Below are 18,499 nucleotides of genomic sequence, written 5' to 3'. Positions count from 1 at the left end.
CGGGTCGGTCGGTGGGTGTTGGGGTGCGGAAGTGTCTGGGGGAGGAGGCCGCGGTTTCGGCGCTGTGGGTCGAGGGGGGCTTCCCCACCGGCACCCGTGGGCCTGCTCTCTCTTCTCCAGGGATCCCCCGTAGCTGCGCTATGGCGAGCCCCAACATGCAGGTAGAGCGACGCGCCTTCCTGGGGCGGCTGGGGTGGCTCTGCGCCGGGCCTGCGGGCGGGGTGGGGGGATAGGGAGCGCAGACGGCTCAGCTGGCGGGGCCGGCAGCCGCGGGAGGTGTCGAAGGGACTCGGCAAGTAATAGAGGCTGCGGATCAGTCCTCTGGTCAGTACGGGCCTCCGCTGACAGCGGGCAGTGGGCCCCGCTGGAGCGGCGGGGCCTGGTGTCCACCTGGGAAATGCGGTTGCCTTTTGTGGGCTAGGTGCGTAGTTTGGCTTAGGGTTTTTCTAAGGCTAACGACTGTAGGAAGTTTTTGCCTGCTCTGTTTACTGTTTGTGCCAGCCCTCGGTTGGGGCTGTATAATTTGTTCTGTGGCTGTTTGGCAAGGCAGCAATGACCTGTGTTAGAAACAGTCATTGTCTCTTCAGCTGTTTTGAACCATGATCATTTCCTTAAGCTCATTACGGCTATGTGGTGCTTACACTGGCAAAGCTGAGGGAGGTACTGCAGGGTCTAGAATAAACAGAGGATGAAACCTGTTTAAGATCTCATGTTCTTTCTGATGATGATGTTCATCAAACTATCAAACCACAGCCTGATAAATAGAATTTGCGCCTCATGGATAGTTAGAGCTGGACATCTATGCTGTGGTTCATGCAACTTTCTAATAAACTATTTCCTGTTTGATAGCAGTGTTGAGCTTCGCAGTAGCAGATTAAGATGCCAGCTAATGTAATAAAGTACTAGGACTGAGAATCTAATACCCAAGTAATAGTCTTTGGTATTTACAAAAGCAGAGTATACCAAAACCAGCCCTTACATCATGTAGACTTTTTTTCTATTTCAGAGGGCTGCAACATGCTCTGTTTTCTCACATTTCCATTTTAGCAGGTGGTCTTTGCCATTTATTCTTTGGATTTAGTGTCACATGCATCACTTTGTTGTACTGTAGCCAGGAACTGTTGGACTGTTCTGTGGTAGTCAAAGGTACTTAAGAACTTTAAGGAAGTATCTTCTAGTTCTGGAATAAATTTTGCTCTTTTGCTGATTTGAATGGTGTCTAGAGGGGCCAAACAGAGCCAGCACAGCATGAGCAGCAAGGAGGGGATTGCCCAGTTGTATGTGGTAAGCTGCTTATCAGCTTATGGTTTCCCCAAAAAGGGAAGACTGAAATTCTGTTCCAAAGAAACAGATGCTTACAGTGTTCCAGCACTTGCCACAGCAGAGCTGTATAGTCCACTTTACTGGATCATTGTTTTTAAATAACTTGTTCTGTGATTTCAGGTAGATCTGTTGAGATGATCTTTGCTTCCAAGACACAACACGGAACAATAGAATGAGAGATTTTGTTATTTCTTTTTTCATGGCCACTGTTTATTAGTTTTGTTTTGCCTGAAGCATGTCTGAGTGTCCGGATAGCTGCAAGAGTATCTGTACTGGAATGTCTAATGAATACTCCTTGCCGTAGTTGAAACTCTCCACCTTGCTCCTGAACATTGCCATAATCATACTGAGCATACTAACACTGCTTAGGAAAATGAATTGACCTGATGTGGAAAAATACTTGTGGGGCTATAGAAAATTTAGTTAATGTTGGGTAACTTTGGCTAAATGACTGCCTGTTTTAAACTTACATGAACTAGTCATTCACACTGACAGTTTTAATTGTCCTGAAGTGGTATAGGCATTCCAAGGAGGAAAGTGTAATAAAAGGTAATAAGCACTTAAGAGCAAAAGAGTAACGGTGATACCAACAAATCCACAGGTCAGTGTATGCAGTACACTGAATGGGTTAGATCACAGTTTTATTTGAAACTAGCCCAAGAAATAAATGAAAAATCCATTTGTAACTCCTAGAACTTTTCTTGATGCTCGTGATTTGGGCACATCCTCTGTCTGGTGGTTTTTTTTTTTCTCCCCTCCCACTGTAGTGTTGATTAGTATCTCTCACTTGGATATCAAGAACCTAAGTCCTTCTAGAGAAGCCAAACAAATGTATTTGAAGATGTCTCCCAGTATAGGACTGGAAGTGTGATAGTGCATTGTAATCATGTACTTCCTGTATTGACTCTGTTGACAGAGCTTGCGGATGTTGTCAGTCCTAGTTCAAAGCGTCTGGGTCTGTGATTTAAAAAAACCCTTAGAATGGATTTCCAAATCTTTCCATTATAAATGCAAGAGATTGGTAAGGTAAAGTGCATAGACAAACCAGTAGTAGTTCCAGCTTACTACACAGTTCTTCTCATTTACACTTTTTCGTGTGCTAGTAAATTTCAGCAGTTTGTTAATCAGTGTTATTAATGGATAGAAACATTGTGACACATACAAAGCACATGTAAGACTTGCAGTCATTTGCCTTCAAGTTTTTTGGGGGTAAATATTGAAAAGTGGAAAAGCTGGCTATCAGAAAACATAGCAACAGCTTAAAATGTCTCTTTGGTCATGCATTGTGCTCTCATGTAGCACTTAATTATTTGCTTGTATTACAGAAAGCAATAGACCTTGCTAGCAAGGCAGCGCAAGAAGATAAAGCAGGAAACTATGAGGAAGCCCTCCTCTTGTACCAACATGCTGTGCAGTATTTTCTCCATATTATTAAATGTAAGTGTAATGTATTAGATGGTTAAGTAGAGTTTAGCACTCTCATTGTACAGCGTAATCTCATATGTTGACATAATTACTTAAATTTTTACTATCATTGTCAATCGGTAATTGTAGTTTGACTGAGGTCATATATTTTGCAGCTTTTGCTTTTACCATGTTGTGTGCTTGCTCCATTCTTGTAAGTAATCGGATTATTTTTACTTGTGTTTTGGTTTAGACAGGGAGGCAGGGGGTTGCTGTGTCTCCTCTGGACTTTTGTAGCAGTGTGTCAGGCAGGCCACTGCACAGGAAAATGTAATAAGTACAGGGATCCCTGAATTTCTGTTGTGCTGAAAAACCACGTGTTACACAAGCAGTCTTTGTATCTACAGAGTGGTTTTTTGTTCCCTAATTCATGCTGGTTGCTTTTCTACAACCTCTCTGCTGGCATTTTTCTTAATGTTATAGTCTGCTGTTCATCTTGTCCAGCAAAATGTATGAGATGGATTTGTATGTTGTATTTTTTCTTCAGTTTCCATATTCTCATTATTTTATGCCTTTTCATGCTTCTCTGTATCTTTTGTGTCATGTCCAGTATTTGTATGCAAGGAGTAAGCTTTCTTAATGTAGGTACAGCCCTAATCTAAGTGGGCTAGGGTAACACTCCTGACATAAGTGCACTTGCAGATCTCCGTGATTTGGAAAACAAAAACCCACCACTATTTTCTTTATAATCACTTAGGTAATTTGTGTTTATCAGTTCCTATCCATTTATATCTTACAGACTTTTATCGGAATGTCACTTGCTGTGCTTTTGACAATGCTGATATATTTTTTGAAACTTAACACAAATCTAATGTTAAATTTTAATTACTGATTCGAAATACTGTGATAATGGCTAAGAGAAAAGTGTGGCTGTTGAACTTAACTCCTTCAGATGTTTTATGTAATTTTTTTCTTTGACATGAACATCTTTTAAAATTGGTAGGCTATGGAAAAATAAAGTATAATTCTAAAGAAAAATTGCTTAGTACAAGCAGCTTCTTAATGAGGTATTTTAAGAAATTAGTTAAGGCAATGTATAGCTTTAAAGGTTGACAGTAAAGCTTCCAGTGCCATTATCTTTAATCCTTTACAGTCAAATTTTAATGTTCAGGTGTATATTTGTTTTCTGGTAGGTGATGACTTTCTGTCATTTCTTTCTATGATATAATGGCAAAAAAAGTAGTTGAGGTGTTCAGTTATGTGGTGAGCCCTGAGAGAAGTATATTGATAAGACATAAAGACAGCAGAGATTGTCTTGTTTTCTGATTGATACACATGTGTTTTGCTGTTAACAAGGCATTGTTTCTCTTTAAACTCTTAGATGAAGCACAGGGTGATAAAGCAAAACAGAGCATTAGAATGAAATGTAGAGAATACTTGGACAGAGCAGAACAGCTGAAAGAATATCTGAAAAAGAGAGAAAAAGCTGCACCAAAACCAGTTAAAGAGTCTGGTCCTGCTGATGGAAAAGGGTATGTTTTTGCAGAAGGTAAAGCAAAATACTTCCTGAACTCAGCTTATGCTAGAATTCAACTCTTCAAAGATAATTTTAATTAGTATTTTTGAAATGCTTTGGATGACTACTAATGCTGAAATACAGCAGGCTAATAGAAGAAAAATAACATGAATTAGCATCACAGGAATTTCTGTGCTTGTTTACTAAACTGTGTGATCATTTGCATAGGAAATTCAGTGAAGAATAAGAGCTGTTTCAGACTAACACGTAATTACTAGATTTAAAGGCAAAGAGTCTGATGTCTCTTAAATTTTTTCTACATTTAAATACTTGCTAGGAAATAAGTTCAGACTCATGATTACTGGGGCCTGAGTTTGATGTGTCTCACAGTTGATAACAGGTGCAAAGCTCTATGTAGGGTGAAGTTCTGTGAGATGGTCTGAATCACCCTAATGCCTTGCTGCTGCCCAGACTTTCTGCTGCTTTCCTTGTATTAGATTTGTTTTTGATTTTGCATATCAGAGATGGACAAGTGGAGCCACCTGAACAAGCAGAGCTTCTTTTGCATTTGCTGCTGCCTTTAAGGGGATAGGAGAGAGAGAAAGGGTTCAGGATGATGCCTTTTAGCGGATTGCCCTTTTTAGCAGTGCTGAACAGCTACAGTTACTAAGTTGTCTCTTTGAAACTTCACCTGATTTTCAGTCTCCTTCATTGTCTACTTGTCTCATCAGTTTTATTTTTTGAGCTGTACTGTGTTCTGCTGGTTTATAATCGAAGGAGCTGATAACATCACAGAGGCTACATGTATTTCATGACCTCCTCTCCAACTGTTCACTATCTAGTCTCCTTTTATTCTTCTTTAACTTTCAGTTTCCTTTGCTCTGAAAAGATGAGGGTGTAATAATACTAGATGGAATTGACCAAGTCCTGTTGCAATTCCAGGTAGGGGACAAGAGCCAATGGCTAAAATGAAACCATTTTAGCACTTTCATATTGCTTTCTACAAGAGCTTTTGTTTTCTAACGGCTGGCTCAAAGCATGTAGAGGTATGTTAAGAGGGCTCAGACTGGTAAGAGGAAGTTGAAATGGTGAGGAGGGTGAATTAGGAAGAATGCGGTGTAGAAAACCGGTAGTACAATGATGTGAACTTGTAGAGATCTGAAGGCTTTACAAGGTTTCTTTCATTCCTTAGCCTGGTAGTTTTCCTGCTATTTGCATTCTAATTTTTATCCAAAGACAGCAGTCTCTTTTATTGTATTTCAACATTTTTTCTTGTTCAAATCAGGAATGACAGTGATGGGGAAGGGGAGTCAGAGGATCCTGAAAAAAAGAAGCTACAGAATCAACTTCAGGGTAATTTTGAAGTATTCTTTTCTTCAAATAGCGGGGGTTTCAGTCAAACAAGTTCTGTATTTTTGTCACCTAAATGTTATGGATTAACTACCTGTCTGTAAGTGGCTCAGCTAGTATGCACTTTTCACATGCAAAAGCATAATATTTCTGGAAGTATGGGTTTGCATGCTATGAAGTCATAAAATGACAATGTTGAAATGTATCTCCTGTATGCTGTACTTCATGTTAAAATTGTACCATTTATCAGGATAGCATTTTCCAATGGGAGAAGTTGCAAAATTCCACGTAGCTGTTGGCTAAACTGAATCAGTATTTTTTACTCTTAAGTGCATTAGAGTATTGCCTAGAGGCTAAGGTAACAGACATACAAACAGTATAAGCAGGAACATTTTCACAAAAGCTTATGCTCAAGTTTAGGAGTTGAGAACATGGATTCTTGCCTATTTATAGTAATGGGCAGCATTTTCTCATATGCAGTGTTGATGTTCTCCCAGTTGAGTAAATAATAGTTTGGTGTATCACTGACTGTATGCAGCATTTGAGTTCACTGTATAGCAGCTACCAGTTGTTTTGTACACAGTAAAAAAAGAGGCTTTACTTGGTATTTATTACCCTTTAATGGTGAAGAATTGTTCAGAGCTTCCCTGCCAGAAAGTGCTTATGGATCTGAAGAAACTTCATTATTCTCCGCTCTGTTTTTCAGTGTAACAAAGATCAAATGCATTTACCAGATCTCTCTGCCCATGTATTTTCAGGAACTATTGTATCATATTTGATACAATATTTGTAATAGCCTTCAGGAGCTCTTGTATCATTTTTGGAAACTGCACCTTTTATGCTTCTCTGCATGTTCACTTAATCCTATGCATAGTTATGTGGGACAGTTTCCTATGCTTTAAAATGACAGTAAAATGATGAGCTGCCTCTCACTATAAAGGGTTTGTTTCTTTGCACATGAATCTGACCTCATTTCTTATTTCAAAAAAGTTTCTTGCGTCCACCACTTTTTTGATACCTCCTATAAAGTGACAGTTTTCTTGCTTATGCATTTGATTGCTTGAAAGCCTGAAATGCGAGATCCTTGGTACCTTGAATCTTAACACAGGAGTCTGTTACTTGGGTAATACAAGCTCTGGACAGCTTTCAGATTACTCAGTTTTATTTTGCTTCCCACAACAGCTACAGAACTTTCCTGTATTTAATATTGCTGCCTTGTCCCATCTTCCCATCTAAAAGTAATCAAGACAAAATAATTTTTAGTATGTCAGGCTAACCAGTGTGAAGTCTGAAGAGAAGGTTAAATTACAGTTCAGTTGGCTAAAGTCAAACTGACGTTGTTGATCAAGCAAGATGGGACTTGGTGATAAACTGAGAGAATGTGGCTAGACTACGACACTCTGCAGCTAAGCACGCTGCGTATAACCTTTCTGATTCTTTCAGACCTAGATCTTGAAGCTTTTTACCAGTAGATGATCCAGTTGTTTGCTGCATATCTGGAGATACCCAACAAGTTACTTCATCTGCCAGAGAGTCTTATAAATACTGGGCTAGTGCAGCTGCATTGCTTCCCTTGTTTAAAATGAAATTTCAAATTTTTTAGGAAGTACAATGGTGGTTTAGTGAAGAGATGGTACCTGTGTACCTACTGGAGAAGGTACTCCTCTGTGACTACTAAATGCACATTTGCTGGTCAGTTACAGACTAGCTTTAGCCATTGCAGTACCTCTACTAATTCTTGAGTATTCTGATTATCCATGGCTTAATGGGGTAAAACAACATTATAGATTTCTGTAGAAATAACATCTATTTGACTTAGCGTTTATATCTACTTTGAAGTACCTTGTTTTTATTCATTATGGACATGGGCATAGATTTCTTAATTTTTTAATCTTTTTTTTTTCTTTCCCCAAAATGGACTTTATTGAAGTTGTATGTGCATCCCTAAGTAGGTATGTGCATCCCTAACTTATACAATCTTTTCTTATAGGAGCAATTGTTATGGAACGACCAAATGTCAAATGGAGTGATGTTGCTGGCCTCGAAGGTGCCAAAGAAGCACTTAAAGAAGCAGTGATCTTGCCCATTAAATTTCCACACCTATTTACAGGTCAGAATTACAGCATTTATTTGCTATCAGCCAGTCTGGAGTAGCACTGGGGGCTGAGAAGAGTGTTGTACCAATGTATCAGAGACTCGAGCTGAGTTTTTAACAAAGGGATTGTGATCAGGGTAGATATGGAAAAACCTCTTTAGTAAATTAAAAGGACTTAATCAGAAAAATAGTTTCAGTCTTTTTACAGTATTTTGAAGGCTGATGTTTTCTCTCTTCCAGGAAAACGAACACCCTGGAGAGGGATTTTGCTGTTTGGACCACCAGGGACAGGAAAGTCTTATTTAGCAAAAGCTGTGGCAACAGAAGCAAACAACTCTACCTTCTTCTCAGTATCTTCCTCTGACCTTGTATCAAAGTGGTTAGGTGAAAGTGAAAAGTAAGTTGGAGTTGCCAGAGGTCCAGGAAATCACTGGCAAGAAGAAATTAACATAAAGCTAGATAAGTTGCTGTGAAGAAATTGAGTTTGAGTGGAGGGTGATGTCTTTAAAAACAAACTTCAGGTGTTTCTATGTTTCATGCTGAAGTGCCATGGAAAGATACTATGTTCTGTGTTTTGTACTGCTGCAGCTGGACCTCTCTTCAGTACTCTAGATATTTTTTTAAAACTAGCTCAGAAGGGTTTCAGGAGCACTGTGGAGCTCATTCTCCTGTGCTTGGCTCTAATGCACACTACATCAGTCTGGAGTGTTGGGGTACTCTACCTCATGGCCTCTCCCCACTCATCTCTCTAAGCAGCTGTGCTGTTAACACGTGACATGTTTTTGTCCATATGGAGGAGTTTTTCTTTATTCTGATTTCAAGCAGTATCACGAATCTAAGAGACTTGCAAAAATAGGTTGGAAAAGAGGAGCGGCCATGAAAAAGAATTTCATGGTTTCCAATGCTAACTCTTCACTTGTTACTATGTATTATGTTAAGACCACCAGGAAACCTAAAGTGACATGTTGGCTCTGGTCTAGAAGTCTAGGCTTCCAGTGAAAACTTGCCAAATTAGGAAAGAAGTCTGCGATTGCTGTAAAAAAAGGACTTCCATGTGATGATAAGAACACTTGCCAAAACCATGCTTTGATAGTTTGAAGTGTGGACAACAGAGTAACATTAAAGTTGATAGGATGAGGAAGAAAGGCTGTTAAGTGTTTGAACTGGATTTTTTCCCACAAAGCTGGAAAGCTTAAGCTGCTTTTCTCCTCTGCGAAAGGAATACAGAACTTGAATCCAGCTTGGCATTTTTTCTGCTTAACTTCATTTGAGACTGTTGCCTGACATTTAGTGTTGGTGATGTTAAGGATTTCCCAGCATATTCTTACTTATTTTCCTTTTTAACTTGGGAAGATATGTTAATAACATTAGGTTACGATCATAGAATAGTTAGGGTTGGAAAGGACCTTAAGATCATCTAGTTCCAGCCCCTGATGTTAAATAAGAGAACACAGTGTTCTTTCCAATCTGCCTGGGGTGGTGGTTTTGTATAGTCCAGGTTGTCTTGTACAAATGTAAACTGAAAAAGGGCCTTTTCTTGCAAAACCTTTATGCTCGGCTATTCACTCAGTAAAATGCTGAGACTTGGAGCTGGAAGAATATTATATAGTTTGAGTAGCTTTATATTAATACTTTTTTTTTCAGCTTTCTCTAAAGGAAGTGACTGTATCATAATCTCAAGTTATGTGTTTTCACTGGTGTAATCATTAAGATAACTGAAGCTGTTTCCTTTTTTAAGATTAGTGAAAAACTTGTTCCAGCTTGCCAGAGAAAACAAACCTTCTATTATCTTCATTGATGAGATAGATTCCCTCTGCGGGTCAAGAAGTGAAAATGAAAGTGAGGCTGCCAGACGGATAAAAACAGAATTTCTAGTCCAGATGCAAGGTAAGTTTACTTGGTTTTCAGAATCAGTCAGAGGAATTAAGATACATATGGTAAGGGCAGCTTGCATGAAAACATGTAAAAGATCTGCAGTTGCACCCTGTTAAGTTTTCATGACATTTTAAACCAGTCTCTGTTTATTATCTAACATGTAAAATGGTGTCTGCCCTGATACAGGGGTTGGTATTGACAATGACGGAATCTTGGTCTTGGGAGCAACAAACATACCCTGGGTTTTGGATTCTGCTATCAGGAGAAGGTATGATGGCATTTTTTTTTTTTTTTATGGTATGAAATTTGCAACTTTTGTGAGGGTTCAATCTGAGATTGCTTCAGGTAGTAATCCAGCTCATGTTTGCAGACATAGCTAATGTTCTACAACTCAATTCCATGAGGTGGACTGAGCAAAACTAATAGCCCCTCACCCCTTTAAAGAGGTAGGTTGTTCACTCTTATATTGGCCCTATAGTTTATTTGATTTTCTTTGTTTAGATGATTGTGCTTGAGCAAGCAGAAAACTATTCTGTTTCCTTATTGGCTGGTTTTCTGCTGGGCTTGGGGGACAAGTTACAAAAAACGCACTTCAGAAGGGCAAGAGTGAGTAAAGCTTTCCTTTCCAGCTGTTAAACTGTTGTGTAGCTTGAGTTCTTTCATGGAAATGTACCTTTATGTTACACAGAAACACCATGGTTTTCTGCTGGTCAGGCATAATTTGTGATCTTTTGGTGCATGTTTTAAATGCTCTTCTGTAGATAAAGAGCTTCCATACCTGTATTTGACTAGCTGGATCTTTCTTTGAGCTGCAGAGCAGCAGAGGAAAAATTACAGCTATGTGACAAATAGAACTATGTTGTGATGAGGACACAGCTTGGATAATGGTAATTTTTGTGGGCTAAAGAAATACTACCTTTTTTTTTTGTGACTGTCACTGACCTTATTCATATACTTCATTGAAGCTAATCACACTTTGATTAGAGGTTGAACCAGGTGACCCCCAGAGGTTGCTTCTAACCTATATGACTATAGTTTTGTGTGAGACAGATTTAGAGGTGAATATGTTGCTTAAAATTTCAAGTCATTCTTGAAATTCCAGCACTGGGGTCCACAGTGGAAGACAGAGTGATAGTACACCATGGAGATAATCAGTGAGGGCTGAACACCTCTCCTGTGAAGAAAGGCTGAGAGAGTTGGGCTTTGTTCAGCATGGAGGAGACAAGATTCCAGGGAGACAGTAGAGCAGCCTTTCTATATATAAAAGGGGCTTTTAAGAAAGATGGAGAGATGGTTGGGGGGGGGAGGGGGTTGTTTGACACTTTTTCTTTTTCTTTTTTTTTTTTTTTTACCAAAGTCTGTAGTGACCGGAAAACCGGCAACAGTTTTAAAATGAAAAAGCATAGATCTACATTGGAGGAAGAAGTCTTAATGATGAGGGTGGTGATGCACTGGTACAGGTTGCCCAGAGAATCTGCAGCTGCCCCATCCCTGCAGTGTTAAAGGCCAAGTTGGAGCTTGGAGCAGCCTGATCTAGGGGAAGGTGTTCCTGCCCATGGCAGGGGAGTTGGAAACAGATGTTCTTTAAGGTCCCTTCCAGCCCAAATCATTCTGGGATTCTCTGCAGTCTGAAAGAGTAGCTCTCTAACTCATATCCATAAGACTTAAAGGAACTTGTGCAGCAATGGCAATAATCAAATTAATTTTTCATGAATTTCACCTGTTTTGTCATGTATATCAAGTTAACTGTATTCTAGACTTCGGAGTCACTCTTACTTCGTTGGTGGGAGGTAATCCCCATAGTGAGAACAAAAGCTGTTTCAAAGGAAGAACTGCAGTTATCAATATTTTGTACTGACAGCTGTATTCAGAATGACTTCAAATTTGCTTCCAACTATGAGCTTTCCTTTAATTGGAGACTGTAGAAAGTGGTTGTGTCAGCTTGCTATCAGAGAGTTCTTTGAGTGTGAAAATGCTCAAATGTACTTCAACACTTGAAGACTTTTTCCCCCCAGTTTTTTCTTTTAAAACAAACTACTGGAGAGAATCTGGACAAACTTCAGTCTGAAGAGATCTTTGTCATAGAAAGGAAGTAGTTGCTCTGCTCTGGATGTTATCTTATGCTAGCTACGGATTTATTTATGTGAACACATTGTTGAATATAGTCCTTAAGTGTGTGGGTTTTTTAAAGGTTTATAATATTGAAACTGCTTCTTTCTAATACTCTTAGGGCCAAACTGTATTTATTTGCATAAGCTTCTTTCCACCATGCACCTGCATGAGCTAGCATCTGTAGAACATTTTGGGTTTTGTTTTTAAACCAGGTTTGAGAAGCGTATTTATATTCCTTTACCTGAAGACCATGCCAGGGCTGCAATGTTCAAACTTCACCTTGGGTCGACTCCAAATCTCCTAACAGAAGCAGATTATCGAAAGCTTGGAGAAAAAACTGAGGGATATTCTGGTGCAGATATAAGCATCATTGTACGCGATGCACTGATGCAGCCTGTTAGAAAAGTGCAGTCAGCTACTCACTTTAAAAAAGTAAGTAGGATTCATTTTTTTTTTTTTTCCAGTTATTTCATCTCAGAACGGTCTTAATTTGAAAGTTCCTTGCAAGAAAACTGAATTTGGTTTTGGGTAATATTGCATGCTTATGAGTGTCCTTTTTATCAACCGTGGGAGAACTTGAGTATTTTTCTTCTATTCTTTTCTCTCTACCTCCCCCAGTCCTGCCATATATCTGGTGGAGCTAGTTTCTGGGTATTCACAACTCTTCATGTCTCTAGGTAGTGTTAAAAGTATTCAGTTTGAAGTTTGACTTAAATGGGAATGTTAGAGGTACTTTATTTCTGGATCAGGTTACATGGTTCTTTATGATTTTCTACCATGTTTAAAATAAATGTATTCCTCATCCACAGGGGAACAGATGGATTATAATTATGCACATTCTGCTTGCTTGGCATATTTTTCAAACTGACAAATTAAGGTTCTTGTAAAGTTCTGGTAAAAACATTGATTCATTGTTACTTGTTACAGTATTAAAGATACACGAAAACTAAGCAAACGGATTTTACAGGGCTTTTGAGGAGCTTTTCCCAGTTTAAAAACAGAATAAGTATTTTGAAATGATTTGATAAGTTTATTCTGGGTGCAGCTCAGCAGTAACACAGATTTAAACTGTATTTGTTTTAAAATAAGCAGCTGGTTTGATCTCTCAAGGATTTTCTAGATGCTTCCGTCTTGTAAGCAGCAATACCTGAGGCATTTATCCACTGCTGACTCTAAGTGACAATGACATTTCAGGCTAAAGGGCTACTACCTTTTAGCATTTTCTTCAAATTTTGAAGAATCTGAGGCACATCTCGGATTAGCATAGAGCAATGAAATAACCTTGGTTATCACAGTTTGTGGAGGAAGCCAAAAGGAATTATGGCCTCCTTTTGCCCCTAAAAAGGAAGGGAAAAAGCACACAACTAGAGTACTTTGAATGTTCTTGCATAAGCTAAGTGTGTGGTTAGTACTTCAGTTTCATTCAATTTCCTATTATAGAAGCAGAATCTTAGGTTTATTAATTATTTGCATCATAATGGACCACTCGGCCCAGTTAAACAGTGCTTTCCTAAATTATTACTAATTCATTGTAAACCATTCCTTGCTCCACATGATGACAGAGGCTTGTCAGAGTGCATTTTGAATATTACAATATGTGCTCTCCAGCATCGTGCTCTAAATGCAGTTTGGGGTAGTAAATCCAGTTCTCTGCTATTAAAAGTAGCCAGCAAGTGTGGTATCCTTCAGTCTTTGCATCTATTTTGCGTTCCTGTGGATGTATGATGCTTCAGGTAATGTTGAAGGAAAATAAAACTGCGGGTCCCAGATAACGTGGTGCAGAAAGGTAACAGATTCCTGGTGCTCCTTTTCTGAAGCTGCACATCAAACGTTTTCTCCCAGATCGATCGGGGGGGGGGGGGGGGGGGGGGAGGGCATGGTTTCTGTTCTCCCACTAGATGGTGCTGTTCTCTCTCGAGTGCTGCTGAGGTGGTGTCAGAAGCGCTCAAAGCTTTGTGGTGCCTTATGTCGAAGATGGACTAGCTGTCTCTGGCTTCTTCACTTGAGGGACACTTGAGGGCAATTATTGAGCAGAAAGCTGTTAACCAGCAATGAATGAACTCCCAAAGTAACTGGGGATTCAGAAGGGTGGCCTTCTCCAACTAGATTTCCTGGCATGTTAGTTGTCCACAGAAATCCTCAACCTTAGGAGGAAGCTTCTTCTGGGATTTGACCTATGTGAATTTAAGTATCTGGCTGCAGCTGCACATTATCAAAGGGAATGATGTCAGGATATTCATACCATTTATTTTTCCCAGGGTTGGTCTTCCCAATGGGTCTGTATAAAATCAATATATAAAATATATCTGTATAAAATCAAGGAATATTTTTGCTCTAAAGATGCTGTTCAGCTTCTGGGTTTTGTCTTTAAGATTTTAACTCCTATAAACTGATTACTTTCTTTTTTCTAGGTAAAAGGACCATCAGTGTCTAATCCAAATACAATGGTAGATTTGTTCACCCCATGCTCCCCAGGTGATCCTGGAGCCATAGAAATGACATGGATGGAGGTTCCTGGTGATAAATTACTGGAGCCTCAAGTTTCCATGGTAGGTAGTCTTTTGTACCATTTTCTTCCTGCTTTGCAGAACTCTGAAAAGACTTTAAAACCTTTTTCAAATGGTTATGCAAGGCAGTTGGAGTTGTTTGTTTTCACAGATGCTGGACATACCAGATAACATCTGAATTCCCAACACGCAGTGCTATAGTATGGCAAGCCTGTGGAAAAGCCAGCTCTCTATCCCTGATAAGCATTTCTTTCTTATTGTTCTTGTCTGCAGGCATGCAGCTGCTGTCTTTTTATCCATAGACAGCATCTGGCTCTTCCACTGTTCTTTCACTTGTCTTTTATTTATAAAATCATAGAATGGTTATGGTTGGAAAGGACCTTAAGATCATCTAGTTCCACCCCCCAATTTTTTATTTTTTTTTTTGTATTTTTTAAAATTTATTTAAAACATTTGGGAACTTAGCCCCAAGACATGTTTCCTTCCCGTCGCTCTAGCATTAATATCGACACTGGGAAATGCAAAATTATATTCAGTGTAAACTGGGAGGTGATGTGCCATAGGTAAATATTGCCCATGAAATAAATGCAAGCATAAACATTAAAATATAAAGAGATTGTGGATATAATAGAAGTTCTGGTTAAATTTGATCACAGGTGATACAGCTCTTTTTTGTGTTTTCTTTGTGCACCTTAAAATACTTGCTTTGGTCTAGGGAATAAAATATGTAATTTTTAGACAAATTGAAATTGTAGTTCACTGCTTAAAAAAAATAATTGCTGGGCACTTATTCTGTATTTTTTCCCTAAGAGGGGGAAAAAAAAAGCTTCTGAATTTCAGTATTACATTTGAGGGAAGGACTTCATAAACAGATCTGTGCTGCTGCCATTTCTTGTGTGCAAAGTTCTGTGACGAATGAAAGAAATGAGTTTATTTAATGGAAATCACAAACCTCTAAAGCAGTAGGCACTGCTTTGTAAATATAACCATCACTATATTTCAGAAAATCATTTTCTGTGCATATTTGCACAGTGAGGAAGTACAAAAGGAAATATGCAGGTGCAGGCCTGTCCTGGAACTTCTGCCTGCATGGTCTATCTGGATTTCTTTAATCAGTCTTTCCTGGAGTTCAACATAATACGTTGTGTGCTCCTAATGGTACCAAGGCTCTGACTGATGCACTATAATTGCACAGATATTTAAGTGTCCTTAAAAAGATCAGGCTTTAATTCTTTTTAAACAGGGTATCTCTAGTCGTGATATTAACTTTTGCTTTTACTCATAATTTTATAGTAATATGAGGTGTTAGGCATTACTTTTTTCCAGTTGCCCTTGGCTAGGACTTGATTAGTTTTCCGCTTTCAACTTTATAGATCTGTGATTTTTCTGAACTCCATTTTCTAGTTTCTATTTATCTAGGAAATTGACTTAATTGAAGAGACAAATTACTGGTTATGAACAGTAAGACTTTGCTAGAAATGAATCACAAACGGATATTCTATATGCTTGCACTGTAAAGAGCACATGGGAATATCTGATTATTTTTCATTTTTAAACTCCTGAATGGATGAATGGCATAAACCTAAACCTGAGGTTTCATTATTAGAAAACTCAGTGATGATGTCTGTCTTCGCAGGGCTAAAATGTTGCCTCTGTGCAGGAGTGTTTAGGCTTACTTAAAGCCTTGTGCAAATAGGAGCTCCTATGGCCATATTGTTTTAATGGGCTTTTTAATGCATATTTGTCTTAGCAGCCAGATTGTTAGCAGTGGTGTACTGTACTTGCTTCTGAAAACACTTGTTTTCTTTTTTGTTTGTTTTTTGACAGGCTGATATGCTCAGGTCGCTAGCTAGCACAAAACCAACAGTTAATGAACAGGACCTGGAGAAGTTAAAGAAGTTTACAGAAGATTTTGGTCAGGAAGGCTAAACCAAAGATATATGTGGAGCATTAGAACTTTTTTTTTCCCTTTCTTAAGTATTCTTGTGTCCTTACTGATGGCACTTCAAATAAATGCCAATAAAATCACTCCTTTCTGACTTTGCAGAAGGAATACAAGGTACCTTTGCAAAGACCCTTAAGCTTTTGTATTGTATTGTTTTCCTCAGATGTCTATTAAATGTCTTCTATTGAAAAATAATATGAAAATACAATTTTAAGGTGAGACAGCAAAGTGATGTGGTAATGTCTATTAAATGCTAGAAAACTTTAAATCATTAGTTCAATTTTAGGTATTATATGAAACCTGGGTACAAGTAAGTTTTAAACTCCCAGTAGGCTCAAAAACCCCTTTTTGCAGGTGGAGGAGAACATATTTGGGTGTGTTCAGTATCAGTCAATCAGCTTCCATATTAATTGCTCTCATTTCATATAGAGAAATGTATCAAAATTTGCTAATCAGGCATTTGGCAAGTGTGGGTTTGCTATTAAAGTAAGGAGAAAACACTGTGAGGGTAAGACTATGTGGGCCAGTACTTTGTTTAAATACTGATGGAACTGGTATTTGGCTTTTTCTGCTATACTGTGTCAGAATTTTGCCTTAAACAGGAAGGTTTTGTTTTTAACTCTTTACTAGCTGATACGCACTGTCACTATGCAATTTAGCAAAAGTTTGTTAAATGCAAATATGTGGGAAGGTGTTTACTGGCTATTCTTGTTTTGGAGGTTTTTTGTTTTTTTATTTTTTATTGTTGTCTCTAAATCTTGATTTACTTTCTGCAGGAGTTTGACTGAAGTTAGAAAAAAGCATTAGTAATATCCTGTAAGATTCCACATGTCAAAGCTGGCAAGGTGTAGGTAGTCTTTGGAGAATGTATGGGAGGTATTCTGGGAAGTAGCATGCTTTCACGTGCGAGGAGAGTATAACAGATGTTTTAGCCACAGACTTTCTGGTGATAAATTAACCCAGAATTCTACTGATAACTGTTGCATACGTTACATCAATTTAGTGCTTAAACTTGGAGAGAAAGCTGGCAGTTTAGTACAGTAGTAGCACTTCCACTGGTCTCTTTCTGAAGAAATACAAATTGAGATGTGCCTGAATGTGACTTACAACACTTCCATGTCAGCATTGAGTTTGTGCCTTGTAAGTTTGCACTGGCTGTAGATACAGAACATCCTTAGGATACTCTGTTCCAGGATCGTTGTACAACTCTATCTTGTATAGGCTTTGTTTAACTTGCATTAAAAGAAATTTGCACATTTTGTGTGTGTATGTTATAGGTACATATACACATACATGATCATCTTTCGATGGGGTTTCGTTTCCTTTATGTACATATTTTATGTACTTCATAAATCATAGGATAGGTGAAATTTGCTGTACTTCATTTAAGTAAAATGTTAAGAGTACAACACCAGCTATGTTATTTGAGTGTTTCTTCAATGTTCAAGTATTTTCTGCTTGGGTTTGGTTTGGTAGTATTTTTTAGGCTTTAGTTTCTATATTTAATAGCTAAACAAAATATTTAGTTAAAAATTCTTTGATCTGCAAGGTGCTGAGCTTTTATTTACTAACATGATGAAACATTCTTTCCAAAATCATTCAATTATACACAGCTTTACCTTTGTCTTACGTTGGCATATGTAAATGTGAATCAGTGGACTACAAATCTTTTTACGGACCTCTCTGGGGGCAAAGGGGCAGGAATTCCAGTGTAGGTGCAGGCAACTGTGGTGAGTAAAATCCTACAGCTTTGCAATAGGATTGCTTTTTCATAGTTGCCTCTTGTGAATACTTTAGAAATATTCACAAGCGTATGAGCCATATACTGTCAGGGCTTTCACTCAGAGGTTCGACGCTACTATCTGAAGTACTTGTCTCTTCACCTTTTTTAAAATGAGAGTCCTTATTGCAATCCTAAAATTCTCAGGAACGTTTTTTTTGGTTTGTGGTAGGCTGATTTGTCCTATGAGTTTCCACAAGCTGAACTGTGTAATCTCTTATCTTTAATGTAGAAGGCAAGTATACTCTATGTTTTAAATTTACACCTTGCTGCTTGCTCAGTTGTGGGATGACATCTGTAACAGAAGCACTAATGTTTGATGTTTAAAGTTGCTTTTAGAAATATATTCCAAATAAACATTGCTGCTTAGAATTGCAGCTACAATGACAAATTTATGGTTTGCTGTGTTTTTAAGGTAGAAATAATTAATGTATATCCCAGAGCTACCTAGCTAAATTATCCCAGAATAGATGATAGCCTAATGGGGGGTGAGGGCTGCAAAATCACTTCTTAGTTTTCAGGGTTAATTGAAAATACTCTAAATAATTTATGAAAGGTTGTATTTGCTTTACGTAATCAAACCCTCTTTAAA

General features: G+C 38.4%; 1 protein-coding gene across 1 annotated transcript; it reads left to right on the top strand.

Annotated features, from left to right (window-relative positions):
* Window positions 1–18,298, top strand: VPS4B (vacuolar protein sorting 4 homolog B). The gene is made up of 11 exons (XM_061449324.1): window positions 1–161; window positions 2,649–2,760; window positions 4,109–4,259; window positions 5,529–5,596; window positions 7,584–7,703; window positions 7,929–8,085; window positions 9,427–9,575; window positions 9,750–9,831; window positions 11,888–12,107; window positions 14,087–14,224; window positions 16,010–18,298. Exons 1-11 carry the CDS (start codon window positions 141–143, stop codon window positions 16,109–16,111), a joined length of 1,320 nt encoding a protein of 439 aa, XP_061305308.1. The 5' UTR covers window positions 1–140; the 3' UTR covers window positions 16,112–18,298.
* Window positions 18,299–18,499: the final 201 nt, after the last annotated feature.

This window comes from Pezoporus flaviventris, unplaced genomic scaffold (genome assembly GCF_033815535.1).
Source record: "Pezoporus flaviventris isolate CSIRO_AGI_PZ_B2104156 unplaced genomic scaffold, CSIRO_AGI_Pfla_v1 ptg000007l, whole genome shotgun sequence".
Lineage (NCBI taxonomy): Eukaryota > Metazoa > Chordata > Aves > Psittaciformes > Psittacidae > Pezoporus > Pezoporus flaviventris.
This window is presented reverse-complemented; position numbering and strand designations above follow the sequence as displayed.